Consider the following 16,275-nt stretch of genomic DNA (forward strand, 5'->3'; position numbering starts at 1 on the left):
AAGTACTCAATGAGAGATTGGTCAGAAATATCATGTTGAGGGCAGCTTGTGCACAACTTTTTGAACCTCTCCCAGTACTCATACAAGCCTTCAGAGTGCTTTTGCTTTATGCCACTTATTTCTCGGCGGATGCCTATGGCTTTTGAGGTTGGAAAGAATTTTCTCAAGAATGCTCTTACCATATCAGCCCATGATGTGATGGATCCGGGTGGCAAGTAGAATAGCCATTCTTTGGCATAGTCTTCAAGGGAAAAAGGGAAGGCTCTAAGCTTGATATCGTCTTCTGGAATGCCTTGGGGTCTCATGGTTGAGCACACAACGTGGAATGCCTTCAAATGCTTGTGAGGATCTTCATTCTCTAGGCCTCTGAATTTAGGAAGGAGATGAATCAGACCTGTCCTTAGCTCGAATGGTGCTGTCAATAGGGGATATTCAATGCATAAGGGTGCTTGATCTCCTGCTGGTTCAGCTAACTCTCCAAGAGTTCTCTCCCGTGGCTGTGGTGCTTGGATGGGCACGTTTCTTGCTTGATTTTCAGCTTCTACATGTGCAGCAGGTGGTGCTGCCATTGCTGGATTTTCTGCCATGACCAGAAATTCAGTTTCTGGTAAAAATTCTACTGTAGCAGGTGCGGTGGTGGAAGTTTCTGCTGGTGCAGAAATTTCTTCAGCAGGGGCAGTAGGTGGTCTGTGAGATGGTGTTGTTGATGAAGATGGTCTTGAGGATTGGTTCCTCAAATTTGCTTGCTTCCTTAAGCTCTTGGCAGTTTTTTCAATCTCTGGGTCGTAAAGAAGATTGTCTTTACGGCCAGACCTGGTCATAAAGGGAAAATACGTTAGTTAGATCAATTCCCCGGCAACGGCGCCAATTTTTGATAAGCGGTTGTCGAAGCCGTCAAAAATAAACCTATTAAACAATCAACAATAAACTTGTAGATAGTGGCAATAGGGTCGAACCACAGGGAATTGACACCAATGATTTTCCTAATAATGACTAGGTCAAGTAAATAACAAGTAATTAAAAGAGGGAGGTTTTGAGTTGATGGATTAACACTAAATAACAAAAGAAAGCAATAATTTAAAGATGAGTAAATCAATAAGAGAAAAGCTTCTAGTTGAAGTATGGATCTATTTCAGATTGTTTAGAATTGATCATTGATTCTTTAATACTCCTATTTATCTCAATAAATTAGTTTAGGATGTGGAAGACGCTTCTCACAATCCAAATTCCTCCTTAGTTTTAGTTTGATTAGGAAACGTTCGCTAATCAAACACTAATCAACAAGTTGCCAAGGAACGTCCTTGGGGCATTGTAGCATCGAACAACTGTTGACTGCATTAAGACTTAGAGAAATCCAATTCTATCCTTGCCAACCGCGTGGTCAAGTTTAGATTATGCAATTTGATTAAATGTGTATTTGAACAACCTAAGCAATTACGGACCTAAATCATTCAAACAATATTACTTAAGCAATTTAAAAGCAATGGGCCCTTATTGATTCTAAAAGCAAAGTAATAATTATGGAAAGCTCAAATTGCATAAATATTGAGAATAAATAGAAGTTTGACAATGGAGATTTAAATCTCTCAATTCATAACAAAATCTGAAATTCACCAACTTCAACTAGAAAAGAAAGAGTTTAGCCACTCATGGTGGACTAAATACACAAAAAGATGAAAAGAAAAGAAAAGAAGAAAAATGCTGGAGAGTTTCTGGCGAGTTGAGTTGCTGATCACCAGATAATCTTTGCTGGTTTGGGGGCTCTCCTTTTATAGCTGCAGATTTCCATCCATCTAGGGTTTCAAAATCCCTTTTTGATTTGGTGTTTGACTCCTCTTTTGATGTTGATTTTAATTGCAATTGGAATTCCTTGGATGAGAGACTCTTTCGTGGCTCTTGGTTTTGTGTTGGAAGTGATTGGATTGGATTTGGACTTCTGAAAATTCGGATTTCTGTTTTCTGCCCATTTTCCCGCTCTGCTGTAAGTTTCTGCTGTCAAAGTGATTTGCCCGGTGATTTGAGTATTTTGGGCAAATCACTGCCCCAATCACTTCTCTGTGAGTCAGTCCTCTATGTCTCTGCGAGTGATTTGGCCAGTGATCTTCGAGTGTCTTGGGCAAATCACTTGCCATATCACTACTGCCTATTGCCTCCGGGTTTCTGCTTCAGCTTGATCTGGGCAGTGATTGGAGCAGATTATCTGGTGATCTTGGGCAAATCACTGGGCAAATCATCATTTTGTAAATTTTCTGCACTTTTTCTCTCATTTTCCAATTTCTTCTTTTTCTGTAAAAACAAGATAAAAATCATAAATTAAACTGAAAAATGTGTAAATAAGCAATAATAATTATGATAAAAATGTGGCTAAATTATACTTGATCAGTTATTTATACATTAAAAATAATTGAATTTTCGTAATTTTTTTGTGTTGTTTTATATTTTTTCAAGATATTTTAAAATAAAAAAATTATTCCACTTATTACATTTTTAAATATAGAACAGTTAAATATGATTTTAAAAATTTTGTAACTTTTAAATAAACTTAGATTAATATCTCAGTAAATAAATAAATAAATAAGACAAAAAGTTTATATCAATTTTATAGCTATTATAAAAAAAATTAAAATATTTATTAAAATTTATATTCTATTTAAAATTTTAAATTTTTTATGATAAAAATAAATCTTTTCAATCTATTACAATTATAGTTATAAAAAATAAATTAAATTTAAAAAAGTTAACAAAAAATTATAATATAATGTCTAAAATTTTATATAATTAATAAAATATATAATTTTTTAATTTAAATATTATATCAAAATTAAATGTGTTTTATATTTATCGAAGATTAAATATATTATATTAAATAAATATTTATTATAAATAAATTTTTATTATATAGAATATTATATATGAATAATATATATTAAAATATTTTATTGAATGTTTATATTCAATAATACAAATTATATTTTTTATATTTAAAAATTATTATTTTCTATCGGTAATATTTTAAATAAAATGAATTTTATGTATTTTAAATTATAAATTTTTTATTTTAAATTTTTTTATTTAATCTATAATATTATATATAAAAAAAGAACATTGAGTAAATTATGAGATTAATAAAAATAATATTATTATAATAAAAATATATATTTAAGAATTATATTATTAATTAAATAGAATTTTAGAAATTATGTTGCATTTTATCATTAATTTTCTAAATTTAATAATTTTTTTAATTATAATAAATTTATTTTATCATTTAAAATTTAAAATTTTTAATATTTATTAATAATTTTTTTATTATAATATTTATTGCTTTGTAACTAATATTTTTCAGTTATATTTATTAACTTATATTATCTACTAATCTTTTAATAGAAAAAGGCAATAAACTAATAGAGAAACTATTAAACCATAAGAGAAACTATTAAACCATCCAACTAAGAGCTTATTATCGCTCCAGGAATATATCCAGGGATGAATAATATTTAATTCAAATCAAAAAAATTAATTTAATTAAATTAATTTTGAAAGTTACTTTAATTTTTATTTATATCGATTCAGTTCGATTTTTAATTTTCAAATTGATTTTAATTAAAAAAAATTGAAAATATTGAACCGAATCTATTAATGATAATAATATATTATTTTTAATAATATATAAAGATTAAACTATAATTAAAAGTAAAAATATTTTAATTAAATTTTAAAATATTAAAAATAATGTGTAAAAATAAAAAAATTTATTAAAAAATTTAATCGATTAAACTGAACTGAATTAAATTAAATTAGATTGGTTCAATATACCTATCATGCTATCACATCGGATATATAAATAATTTATGAAAGCTTTATGCATTAGAAAATTTTTTGTATATGACCTTATTTAAATTTATATATTGAAGTAAATTATAATTATTTTTTTTACTTATTTTAAAAATCTTTTAAGACTTTCTTAGTATTAATTATAGTATAATTTAAGGATTAAAAATATAATTTAGTTCAAATAAAATTATAAATAGCTCTTCCCTCCTCTTCCACACTCAAGGCTCCTTCCCTCCATTTCTCTCTCTCAAACACTTTCCTCTCACAGTCATCCTCTCTGCCTTCACATTCCATTCGATTTTGTTTGATTGCCAACCATGCCGCTGAGGCCAAGCGCCAGGACGGAGGCTCGGAGGAACAAGTACAAGGTGGCGGTGGATGCGGAGGAAGGGAGGAGGAGGAGAGAGGACAACATGGTGGAGATTCGGAAGAACAAGAGAGAAGAGAATTTGCAGAAGAAGCGACGCGAGGGATTGCAGTCACCTCAGCAGCAACTCACCTCCTCCATCTCCAGTTCCGCTACTGCCGATCTGAGGGTAGTTTCCTTTGTCTTTGCAATATCTGGTTCTTTCGCTGCTCTTCTTGAATGTCGGTTTAGCTACTTCTTTTTCTTTCCATTTTATTCTGTTCACAAGAAACAAGGAGCAGGGATAATGATACGTGTCTTTTTTGAGTAAGAGTTGCTATTTTGTAGTTCTTGTGTAAAAGTGAAGTTTCTTGATTCTTTTTTCTTTTAGCTCTTTCTGTCTCTGTTTCTCTCAATTTAAGTCCCATCAATGATATCAGAGGTGATGATCCTTTGGCCATGGGTTCTGCTGCTAGTTCTTCTTCTCCTCTTCCTCCTTTCTTTCATCTTGGTTTCCTCCCTCTTCTTTGATTCTAAACTTCTCGCTTTTTCTTTCTCTCTTCTGTTGTTATTCTCTTTCACATTCTTGGTTGTATCCCCAAATTCTTATCCATCTGATTGCACAAAATTTCTGCCATGAGTTATGTCCATCTCTCAATCTCCAAGAACTTGTCAGAATTCAATGAAAGAAGGGAAAAGAATCTTTCTCTCTGGTGTGAAGAAGTGTATACATTGGATCATATTGTGGCAATGAACCAATGTGGGTAAACGTCATACATGATGCTGTTGATTTCAGCAACGAAGATGAAAAGAGTGATACCGTTGAAGACTTCTTTTGGTCCTGCGAAGAGAAACAAAAGTTGATGTTCTGAAGAAATAAAAGAAAGTGCTGAGGAAGAAATTGGTGAAGAGAGTCAAGTATTTAATTTGGATGCAATTGTTGTTGAATAACCTGCATTAGTTGGATTCAACTCAATTTTCATGAGTTGATACTTGATGGTTAAAAGTAAAGAACTTTGGTTGTAGAGTTCTTTGCACCTTGGTGTGGATATTATAAAAACTTAGCTCTTAAGTGGCAGAAAGCTGCAAATAATTTGAGGGTGAATGTGAAGTTGAGTCACGTTGATGTTGAGAAGTCTCTTGTGAGCAGGTTCAATGCGCAGAAATGTTCCATAATCTTGGTGTTTTGATTCTGATAAAAATAATCCAATTCTTTATGGAGGTATCAAAACTACCTCAGAAATTGGATAATTTTCTTGAGCATTTGGAATTTGTAAAAGAGTTGTAGTCAAAAGGCTTTGGATCCAACTTATTCTTCAACAAAATTAAGTGCAAGACGAAACAGATGTGCCTGCAGGAATTTCGTTCAATCAGCAGAGACTCCTTAGAGCGTTTGCTTAGGTCATCTTCCTTGAGGGCGCGAAAGCTTGAGGGGGAGCCAGGGGGTATTGATATGAATGTAATTACAAACAGGAGTTGCTACTGAGTAATTCTTGTATAAACGGGAAGTTCCCTCTTTAAGGGGTTATTCATGATTCCTTTTTCTTCTAGCGCTTTCTGTCTCTGTTTCTCTCTCTTTTTATGTTGGATCTTCCTTTCTTCTTCTTTTTTCTATTACTGGATTTAGGTTCACATCAGATAAAGTTCCTAGAAGCTTGAAAGCACATGTTGGTATTTGTTTTGAACTGTTTGGAAGGTTTACAGCTTCAGATATCATAGAAAACCCTGTTCAATGTTGTATACATTAGCTACGTGCCTGATATGTGAGGATCATACATTTGCAGAGGAGAATGAAGTGTTACACTCGGATTCAGAATATCTTTGGTTACAATGAAGTGTTCTTATCAGTTTATGATTCATTGTTTTTTTTTCTTACTTCTGAATGTTGAGATATTTGATTGTGGAGTTGCAATCCAAGACTTAAAATTGCTGAGGCCATTATTCCTTACCCCTATTTCTTTACACTTTATTCAGAATGATGGAAAGTGGCTTCCATTTTGAGATTTGATCTGATAGGTCGCCTGCTTCCAGGAAATAAGTGAAAGTTTGAAGGAATGTTATGCTCTTCCTCCTTCATACTTCGTTAATGGCTTTGCGAATAAAAGAATCTGTTGTTTATCCTGTGATTCTATTGGCTTGTTTAACTGTTATGCTTGAATTTCTTGGATGTTTGGCACTCCTCTTAATCTGAGGAGCTGAATTTTTTTGGTGCTCTGGTCGCAGTTAGAAAGTCTTCCAGCAACGGCTGCAGGTGTTTGGTCAGAAGACAGGAATTCACAGCTAGGGGCAACCACTCATATCCGAAAGCTGCTCTCAACGGGTTGACTTTATATTGTTTTTCTACTTTTATTTTACTTTCTGTTTTTATGCTATTTTATGTTGCATAATTTATATATACACTTCCTCACTGTGAATCTTGTATGTAGGCTGCAGTCCTCCAATCAATGAAGTTGTACAATCTGGTGTTGTTCCTCGTTTCATTGAGTTCCTTGCAAGGGAAGGTTTTCCACAGCTTCAGGTTTGAATTTAGCTCTATATTATAACTACTAGCTCATATTTTGTAACTATCTTTTGTAATTTTTTTTTTCTGTGTTAGTTTGAGGCAGCATGGGCTCTCACCAATATTGCTTCAGGGACATCAGAGAACACCCAGGTTCTAATTGATCATGGAGCTGTACCAACATTTATCAAGCTTTTAAGTTCACCACTTGACGAGGTCCGGGAACAGGTAGATGACCTTAGTGTTGTTTATTCTGTGTCTTCATTTTGCTAGGATTTCTTTGTTCGACCTATCTTTTGAAATGTAATCCAGATTGTTTCTTAATTGTTTGAGTTCATTCTCTTTTTGAATTATAGGCAGTTTGGGCACTTGGAAACATTGCTGGTGACTCACCTCAGTGTCGTGATCTTGTCCTTGGCCATGGAGCTTTGATGCCATTGCTTGCACAGTTCAATGAACATTCAAAGCTTTCTACTTTGAGAAATGCCACTTGGACATTGTGCAACTTATGCAGGGGCAAGCCACAACCTTTATTTGAGCAGGTTTTGGCTCTCAAGATTGGCTGTGAATATGTTTTCACCTACTATTAATTTATTATAATTATTAATAATATATGTACTATTGATATTAATTGAGCAGATGAAGCCCGCTATCCCAGCTCTCGAGCGTCTTATACATTCAGATGATGAGGAAATCCTGACAGATGCATGCTGGGCACTCTCTTATCTCTCAGATGGAGCCAATGACAAAATCCAAGCTGCTATTGAGGCAGGAGTTTGCCCCAGGCTTGTTGAACTTCTACTGTAAGTAATACCTTTCCTAGTAATGTATTTGGGATGAACATTATCTACCTGTATGTAGCTGTGAATGCTGAAATGCTTTGCTCATGTTCTTCTGTTAGTCATCCATCTTCAACAGTGGTCCTTCCTGCATCACGAACGGTTGGAAATATTGTCACTGGTAATGATATGCAGACTCAGGTATGAATTTGTCATGCTTTTCTCCTTTCTACCCCTTGATTTCTATACTCATTTCTTTGCCAACTGGTTTTAATCTAATTCCAAACTCAACTAGCAATGCCATACCTAAGGTATATGGACTAGCACTGAGCAGAGCCATAGGCAAGGTAGGTTGTGTAGAAAAAAGCAAGGACAGCAAAGGAGATCTATTATACAATATTTTGAAAGGGTATTACTTAGTTATTTTAGTCTTTTTGAACTAATCATTTTATGATGTCTTTGACATGCCTTGGGGTTTATAAAACACTCTTACTAAGTTGATCTAATTTATCTTAGAATATAATTAAATCTTGAGGAGATGGTTGCAATTGTTACTTTCTAAAAACACCATCTTCTTGGGTGACATTTCATTTATGTCCATCATGTTGGTCCTTGTTCAAATTTGTAATGTTTGCATGACTTTAAGTGTTATTGTGATGCCTTCTGAGAGAACTTCTAAGCCAATGAACTGAAAGAGATGGAATTATCTTACTCTTGATTGCAGTATATGATAAACTGTCAATGTCTTCCTAGCCTTTTGCACCTTCTGACCAGCATTAATAAGAAAAAAATCCAGACTGAAGCATGCTGGACAATCTCAAACATCACAGCTGGAAATGCAAATCAAATACAGGTGAGTTGGCCTTTCCTTCAATGTCACAATTGCTTCAGCCCCCTTTTTCAACTGCTTCAAGAGGCTGATTTTAGTTGTTTTGTATACCATCAGATTGTTTGTAATGGTTCATGGTTTTCATTTCTTGATATTCATACGTGTGAAATGTGTTTGGACTTTGGAGCCAATGTGGAATCTATGCTTGGCCGGTTTCATTTTAACTTGTGTTTTTATCGCATCTATTAAAGTTGACGTTGTTGTAGGATGACATATATATGAAACTGTGCAGGCTGTAATTGAAGCTGGTATCATTGGCCCCCTTGTCTACTTGATTCAGAATGCTAAATTTGAGGTCAAGAAAGAGGCTGCTTGGGCAATTTCAAATGCTACTTCTGGTGGCACCCATGAACAAATCAAGTACTTTTACTTTTCATGATCGATGTTTTCACTTGATTGGTAAGTTTAATTTTAACTTTGTTAAAAGGTTGTGCTTTATTTGTGCACTATAGGTTCTTGGCTAGCCAGGGGTGTATCAAGCCATTGTGTGATCTCTTGATCTGCCCTGACCCCACAACTGTCACAGTTTGCTTGGAAGGGCTTGAGAACATTCTAAACGCTGGGGTGGCTGAAAAAAATTTAACCAGTACTGGAGAAGCTAATCTTTATGCCCAAATGATAGAGGATGCAGAGGGTTTAGAAAAGATTGAGAACCTTCAGAATCATGACAACGATCACATATATGAGATATCGGTGAGGATTCTTGAGACATATTGGCTGAAGGAGGATGACGATGAAGCAGAGCCTGAGGGTGATGGTTCCCCAACTGGATTTAACGTTGGAGGAAGTAACTCTGGTGGATTTAACTTCAGTTAGGGTATGCAACTTGTTCCCATACGTGTCTTCCCAGAAGTAACCCTTTTAGCCAGTACGTGTCTTCCCAGAAGTTGAGTAGTCATGAGTCAAGAAGGGATTATGTATTTGCCTTTGTCGTCTCAATTGTGTGATTTACAGGCTGTCTCAATTGCATCTTTGTCTTCAATAAATTTCAATCAATCTAATTTTATGCTTAAATATCATGTTAGGTGTCGGGAATTTGCAGCATATCAAATTCAATGGCGGAATGAAGCCGAGTATCCAGGTTCATATTCAAAAAGCTTCTTGCGGATGGGTTGGCATTGCTGGAAACAAGTCTTTTTTTTTCTCTCTCTTTCTTTTGGTCTTTATACTTTACACCTTCCTGGTTAAGTTTGAAGTTTTTTTAGAGCAATTATAAGAAAGGTTACAGATGTCAAATACTGTCTTTTCTGATTGTAAAGGTACAGTATCCCTTCTGCCAAAAAGATAAAAAAGGATAAATACTATATTATCTCCCATGCGGCAGCTTGGAAGTGAAATTTTGATAATTGCTTTTCACTTGTGTGTGTGGAATGTTATAACAAATTATATAGTATTAAATTAATAGATATTTCTAAATAACATTTCATATTTCATTAAAAAGTTAAAAATCGTAAAATAATTATGTATATCAAAAATTTTAATCACATTTTAAATGAAATTAATTATTTATTAGTTAAAATAAGTAATATATCGGATGGTGAATACCGGAGTCATATTGAATTTGAATTTGATTATTATTTAAATGAAACTAGTTGTGCTTGATTATTATTTTAAATTTAAAATTTTTAAAAAAATAAATGTTTACTGAATTATTGGACAACGGTTAAAAAAATAATATTAATTATCATATATTATTAATATTTAATAATAAAATTTATTTAATAAGTTATTTTTTAGAAAATAAAAATTTATTAAGCTCCAAAATATGGACGAGGGTGGCAGTTGTGATGGTGGATAATCATTTGTTTTATCAAAGTATCCTTTAAATATATCAGTTTATTAAATAATAAAATTTAATATATTAATTATATTAGACGAATATTATTTTATAAATTATTTCATAATAATTATAATATAAATATATTTTACTATTAAGAAAAAATTAATATTTTTTTTAAAATATATAAATGACTTATTATTTAATTTTAATTTAGTCAATATAATTAAATTGGGTGTCGAAAATTGTATAATTATGAATTTTATGCTAAATATTAATAAAATAATAAAAAAAAATTTCAAAACACTGGCTATTTAAAAATAAAAAGTAGAGATTATACTGAAAGGTTATTGAAAATTACATTTGTATAGAAAATGATAGATAATAAAATTATTATAATCGTTAATATAATAAATTTTAATAATTTAAATTTAATAATTTGATTATTTATTATTTTTAATAGTTTATTTAGAATATTAAAATCACAATTTTACTTTTATTATACTTTAATTATTTATATTTTTATTAATTTTTTGTAATTATTTGAATTGAATAAAATTTTAGTTTGATAATATTTTATATAACTAATTTTAATAATCTTTTAATTATTATATATTTTTATCACAATTAATACTTTTTTATAATAATTATTGTCAATTGTATGTATTTATTTTATATAATTATTCACATCATTCAGAATATTTTTAATTAAATTATTTTAGTTATGATTTTATAAAATTATTAAATATATAAACAACATTATTTCACAATAATGAAAACTTTTTATATAGTATTTTGTTATAAAATTATTGCTATATGATAAAAATACTTTTTTTTGTTAAATATTTTATATGATGTTTATTTAATTTTTATAAATTTATTTTTAATAATCTATTTATTATTAAAATAAAAATATAATAAATTTTTTAATAATAAAATTTTTATTACAATATTAATAATATAATATATTAAAAATAGTAAGACATTAAAAAATCATATAATAGTGAGAGTAAATATAATAAAAATTATTATATTAGAAAGTAGTAAGAAATTAAAAAAATATATATTAATAATTATTAAAAAATAATAATTTTTATTTATTACATATACCTTTTTATTCCATATATTTATATCCCACACTACCTTTTTATTCTCTCCATTTTCTCTTTCTCAGAAGAGCTTGTTTTTTCTTCTTTATATTAAAGTTTAATCTTTTAAAGTTAAAATATATATTAAAGTTAAAATAAAAGGAAAGTGACACTCTTTCTTTTTATTTAATATTTTATTTTTTTATAAATATTAAATTTTATTAGATAGGCGAAAGATTTTTTAAAAATAAAATTAAATGTAATTATAATAATCAATTTGTATATTACTGTCAATAAAAAATAGACAATAATTTTAAAATAATAAAAATATGAATAAAAATTTTGGGAAAAAAGAATATTAATTACTAAAAATAAATTAACTGCAAGTTATTTAATTTACAATGTACTTGTATGAGGTGAATAATTTATTTTAAGCAAAAATTAAGGGAATGAAAGATAAAATATTAAAATTGTTATATAAAAGTTAAAATAATAAATAAGCGGTAAAAAAATAAATATATAAATAAAAAAGTAAGAGAAAAGAAGTTCATATCAATATAGTATGGTTGGCATTGCCTGCAGGCAGAGCATAACAAAAGTGGGCAATGGAGAAGAAGCTATCCTCAGTTGCGAAGACCTTCACTCCCTCACCCATTCAAGAGCTCTCTCACTTAGCTCAGAGATGCAACGCCATCAACCTCGCCGAAGGTTTCCCGGACTTTCCCGCTCCCACCCACCTGAAACTCGCCGCCGTTTCTGCCATCAATTCTGACTTCAACCAGTACAGGTAGGTAGCCAATGATTGAAAAATGCACTCTTTTTCAATAGACCTCATTTTATAATCTGTGGAACTAACGGCTGTAAATTATTAAGGCATGTCCAAGGAATTTGTGAGCACTTGGCGAGAATTATGAAGGCAATGCACGGTGTTGATGTTGATCCCAAGACTGATATAGCCATTTGCTGCGGCCAAACTGAGGCCTTTGCAGCCGCAGTATTTGCTGGTTTTTTCTATGTTCTCATGGTTTTTTCTATGTTCTCAAGTTTCCATTTCATGATAGTCCTTTATTACTATTATTATAATTTAGAATATCTGGGACTGGTTTCTTTTGACAGTGATAGACCCGGGGGATGAGGTTGTGCTGTTTGACCCTTCTTATGAAACATATGAGAGTTGCATTAAAATGGCTGGAGGAATCCCTGTAAGCCTTTTGTTGTAAAGTAATACTGTTTTAAGAGTACTAGTGAAAACTGATAATTGTAAAAGGGAAGAATTGGAAGATTTGAACTGATGATTATTTTAAGGAAAAATGGATTTGTTACAGGTATATGTAGCACTTGACCATCCTTTCTGGAGTTTGGATTCAGACAAATTCATGGGGTCGTTTACTTGCAGAACAAAAGCTGTGATATTAAACAGGTTAAAGAGTTCACTCAAGGGAATTAAATTCTTTTTTCCCAAAGTCATAGCATCTCATCATTAATAAAGTGGGGATTTGATTAAGCATTCATTTACTTTCACTTTTGACTTTTGAGTAAAGGAGGAAAAGTTTTCTTATCTTCGGTAGGGGTATTTTTGTTATTGTTTGAATGAAATGCCTCAATTTTTGTGGCAATCACAAAAATGTTTGAGGTGCATCTGACCAAGTTGAGAATAAGAACTAACAAGAGTTAGGTATTGTATAAGCAGTACATATATCACATTTCTATATATTTTTCAAGGTAGATTAGACTAAATTATTAAGATCAGTAGTAATTGTTACGTGTGAAATTTTCACCTTAATTAAAGAACCTACAAATTCAATGGAAGATGCTCTAGGCCTCTACTAGCTCACACATGAAAATGTATAATCAACCTTCTCTTCGTCCATAATTTTATTTATTATCCAATGTTTTCTTTTTAGTCAGGAAGAAACAACTTTTTAGCACGGTACAATCTTTTTATTGATTTCTTAGATTCTGTATCCAAAAATAAAATGGAAGAATATGATGCCTCAAAAAAAAAATGGATTTATTACTTACTGATGAAGTGGCACAGTCCTCAGAATCCAACTGGGAAAGTTTTCACTAAAGATGAGCTTGAGATCATTGCAGGAGCTTGTTGCAGATGGGATTGCCTAGCTATAACAGATGAAGTATGATAACCTTTTGTTTGCACAAAATTAGATTAAGTGCTATTTATTGCCAATTCAGTCCGTTATAACCAGATAAAAGCAAAATGAGGAGGTCTCATTTGCATGGTTTTTTGCACAAGTGGGTGTCAATTGAGGTTTCCGTTTGGAGTTATTTTTTATACTGATGCCAAACTTGTTTGTCTTAATGTATTCACGTTGCAACAACGTTAGGGAACTTCTTTGAATAAAATGTGAAATTGATTAAGTGTTGGAGGTGAGTGTGTCATTAGTCTTTCCAACTTTTGTTGCTGCAGATAGGGCCTTAGGCATTCTGAAATAATAAATTGCTAGATGTTGTTATCATTCTTAAAAAGAAGGTACAGAGAGAAGGAGAAACATATTTTTTGTCAAATAAAAATTGAAAAAAGTTTAAATATATTGGAATGGTGTAAATTTAGAGGTCCCTATCACACTTTTCATGATTTTAGTCCTAATGTGTTTTTCATGTGATTAAAATTGCAGGAAACATAAGTGACTTCTATCAACAATATATGATTTTTCTCCTTTCCTCCTGCAGGTGTATGAGCATTTAACATATGACAACATAAAGCACACATCACTTGCCTCACTTCCGGGAATGCAAGAGCGGACTATCATTACTTCTTCTTTATCGAAAACTTTCTGTGTTACAGGTCAAAACCCACACCCTGTTGTATGACTTGTTCTTTGAGTTGGTTCATATGGTCAAAACCCTTTCTTTAATGTGTTTCAAACTTGTGATTAAAATCCCTATCACCTATTATCTCTGAGGCTACAATTTTTTATTTAGGAAATGGTTTGTGAAAGTAAGTGGGTGTCATCTAGACATCCTAATTCCTATTCATTTCTACGATGTCAATCTAATTCAATGGTTTGTTTAGAGAAATTGTACTTCAAACTAGACTGGATTTTCATGTAAATAGAAAGTCAAATATAATGGAATCATTTGCTAGGAATAGCATTTCATTTGCATTTCAAACATGCACTAAGAGTATTGAAATTGAATTGACTATTGAGAAATCAATTACTGTCACAGAGTTGTGCTCTCACTTTTGCTATGCTATTTATCAGGGTGGAGAATTGGATGGGCGATTGCTCCAGCTTTCTTTGCCTTGGCAATTAGAAATATTCATGTTAAACTTACTGATTCTGCTCCAGCACCTTTCCAAGAAGCAGCCTTGACCGCCTTAAGAAGCCCACCAGATTATTATGAATCATTGAGAAAAGTAGGTGCTGAAAAGCTTTTGCTTGGTTTTGTGATGGATGATCTGTAATAACTTCTTGTAGTAGTTGGACTTGTAATTTGTCCAAATAGGCCTCCAGTTGGACTAGCCAAAAAAAAAAAAATGTGGATTGTGACTTTGCTATTTGTTATTTTGCTAATATCATTCTTGTCACTGTTCAGGGTTATGAATCAAAAAGAGATTACATTATGGAGCTGCTTGCTAAGATTGGTTTTCAAATTCAATTTAAGCCTCAGGGCTCATTCTTTTTATTTGCAGAACTTCCTAAAAATTCCCCACTTTCTGATGTGAGTGCATTCTTTACTTTGTTGAGCTCATCATATCAAGAATCTAAAATTGCTTTAGCAGTTGTTCTTCAAATTCTGATCTTGCAAGCTGATATCCAATAGGTTTGCTAACCAATACATCATCTTCCAACTTATACTAATTTCTCATTTTGATGGATCAGGTAGAATATGTCAAGGAATTAATAGAACAAGCAGGAGTGGTTGCAGTACCAGGTTGTGGTTTCTTTCACACAAATTTATCTTTGGAGAAACCAACTCAAGTGAGTTGTAACTATCAGACGAGGTACATCAGGTTTGCTTTCTGCAAGAGCAATGCTACATTGGCTGCTGCAGCAAAACAACTTGGTGGGCTCAAGGTCGGTGCGCCTGTCTCAGCAGGAACTACGAGGGATAAATGATGTTCCATCGACGTAAAATGGAAGTGATGCAACTGCAGTTGATCTATCAGGAAAACCATTGCGGTGATACAGATATTGAACAATGTAAATTGCATTAGATGTTGGGAAATATTCTTTTAGAAGGTGCAAAAGAGATGTCTCAGAGTTGATCATGCTGATCTAATCATGTTTTCTTTTTCCCCAAAAGGATCGTACCGCAATGAGTCTTTGCCTAGACTCTGTTGGAACGATTGACTGTCTAAAGGTGGTTAAGATAGAGACCACACATTTTGTGATTGTTTCAATATCAAGTCATTCCCTTGTGATGGAAAAGACTAATATGACCAAAAGAATTTTAATATATATATTATAGAAATCCCCTCGCCCAATGATTTACTTACGCACTCTCTAACATTTAACTTTTTATTTCCATCGAATAGCCAAAGTATGTAGCTACTAAGGCCTAAAGTGCAAGTAGGCTGGCGTTCACAAGCATAAAGCTATGCTATCAACACATTTTTTCATGCAGCAAAAGGAGATTGTGCTGAGAAGTGATAGGAACTCCTACTGTTTCAGATACCAAAAACAATTGAAAGTTCAAACATAATCACCTTTTATTCACAACCTAGCAAGTTTACCATGTACCCAAGTGGTGGAAATTCTTATTAAAAATTAGCATATATCCACGCAAACGAAGGGAAAAAAAGGGGGTACAAGTATCCAATGCTGAAGCTTAAGTGGTAAAGTACAATTAAACTGACACTAATGGCAGTGCAGATCAAAGTTTGCTGCTTTAGCATATTAAGTTTCTTCATATCAAAGGTACATCTCACTTCATATCTGGTAAAAGAGTTTTAGCTAGAATGGAGTTTTCCTTTCGGCCATAAACAACTTTATCCTTCAAACTTTGCCAGCTTCAGATTCCACCACCGTATCCTGACGAGAAAATGTAAAAGATTGACGCTCAGTTCAATCTATCTTGTGTTCTACATGCCATGTAC

The 16,275-nt window shown here is 32.1% G+C and overlaps 2 protein-coding genes across 2 annotated transcripts; both read left to right on the plus strand.

The window, feature by feature from the left end:
- Window positions 1-4,099: 4,099 nt before the first annotated feature.
- LOC110628327 (importin subunit alpha) lies at window positions 4,100-9,664 on the plus strand. The gene is made up of 11 exons (XM_021774944.1): window positions 4,100-4,370; window positions 6,404-6,500; window positions 6,607-6,698; window positions 6,777-6,908; window positions 7,037-7,222; window positions 7,320-7,483; window positions 7,582-7,660; window positions 8,184-8,312; window positions 8,581-8,708; window positions 8,801-9,165; window positions 9,374-9,664. Exons 1-10 carry the CDS (start codon window positions 4,152-4,154, stop codon window positions 9,162-9,164), a joined length of 1,590 nt encoding a protein of 529 aa, XP_021630636.1. The 5' UTR covers window positions 4,100-4,151; the 3' UTR covers window position 9,165; window positions 9,374-9,664.
- Window positions 9,665-11,757: 2,093 nt separating this feature from the next.
- Window positions 11,758-15,595, plus strand: LOC110618987 (methionine aminotransferase). Its single transcript, XM_021762255.2, has 9 exons — window positions 11,758-12,000; window positions 12,087-12,217; window positions 12,330-12,415; window positions 12,539-12,633; window positions 13,252-13,348; window positions 13,905-14,019; window positions 14,438-14,592; window positions 14,772-14,897; window positions 15,059-15,595. Exons 1-9 carry the CDS (start codon window positions 11,819-11,821, stop codon window positions 15,293-15,295), a joined length of 1,224 nt encoding a protein of 407 aa, XP_021617947.1. The 5' UTR covers window positions 11,758-11,818; the 3' UTR covers window positions 15,296-15,595.
- Window positions 15,596-16,275: the final 680 nt, after the last annotated feature.

This window comes from Manihot esculenta, chromosome 1, assembly GCF_001659605.2.
Source record: "Manihot esculenta cultivar AM560-2 chromosome 1, M.esculenta_v8, whole genome shotgun sequence".
Lineage (NCBI taxonomy): Eukaryota > Viridiplantae > Streptophyta > Magnoliopsida > Malpighiales > Euphorbiaceae > Manihot > Manihot esculenta.

Coding starts and splice junctions, on each gene's coding strand:
- LOC110618987 (XM_021762255.2), top strand. CDS start 11,819: ATGGAGAAGAAGCTATCCTCAGTTGCGAAGACCTTCACTCCCTCACCC. Junction 12,416..12,538: donor AAATGGCTGGAGGAATCCCT/GTAAGCCTTTTG, acceptor GATTTGTTACAG/GTATATGTAGCACTTGACCA. Junction 12,634..13,251: donor AAAGCTGTGATATTAAACAG/GTTAAAGAGTTC, acceptor GAAGTGGCACAG/TCCTCAGAATCCAACTGGGA.
- LOC110628327 (XM_021774944.1), top strand. CDS start 4,152: ATGCCGCTGAGGCCAAGCGCCAGGACGGAGGCTCGGAGGAACAAGTAC. Junction 6,909..7,036: donor TTGACGAGGTCCGGGAACAG/GTAGATGACCTT, acceptor TTTGAATTATAG/GCAGTTTGGGCACTTGGAAA. Junction 7,484..7,581: donor AGGCTTGTTGAACTTCTACT/GTAAGTAATACC, acceptor TTCTTCTGTTAG/TCATCCATCTTCAACAGTGG.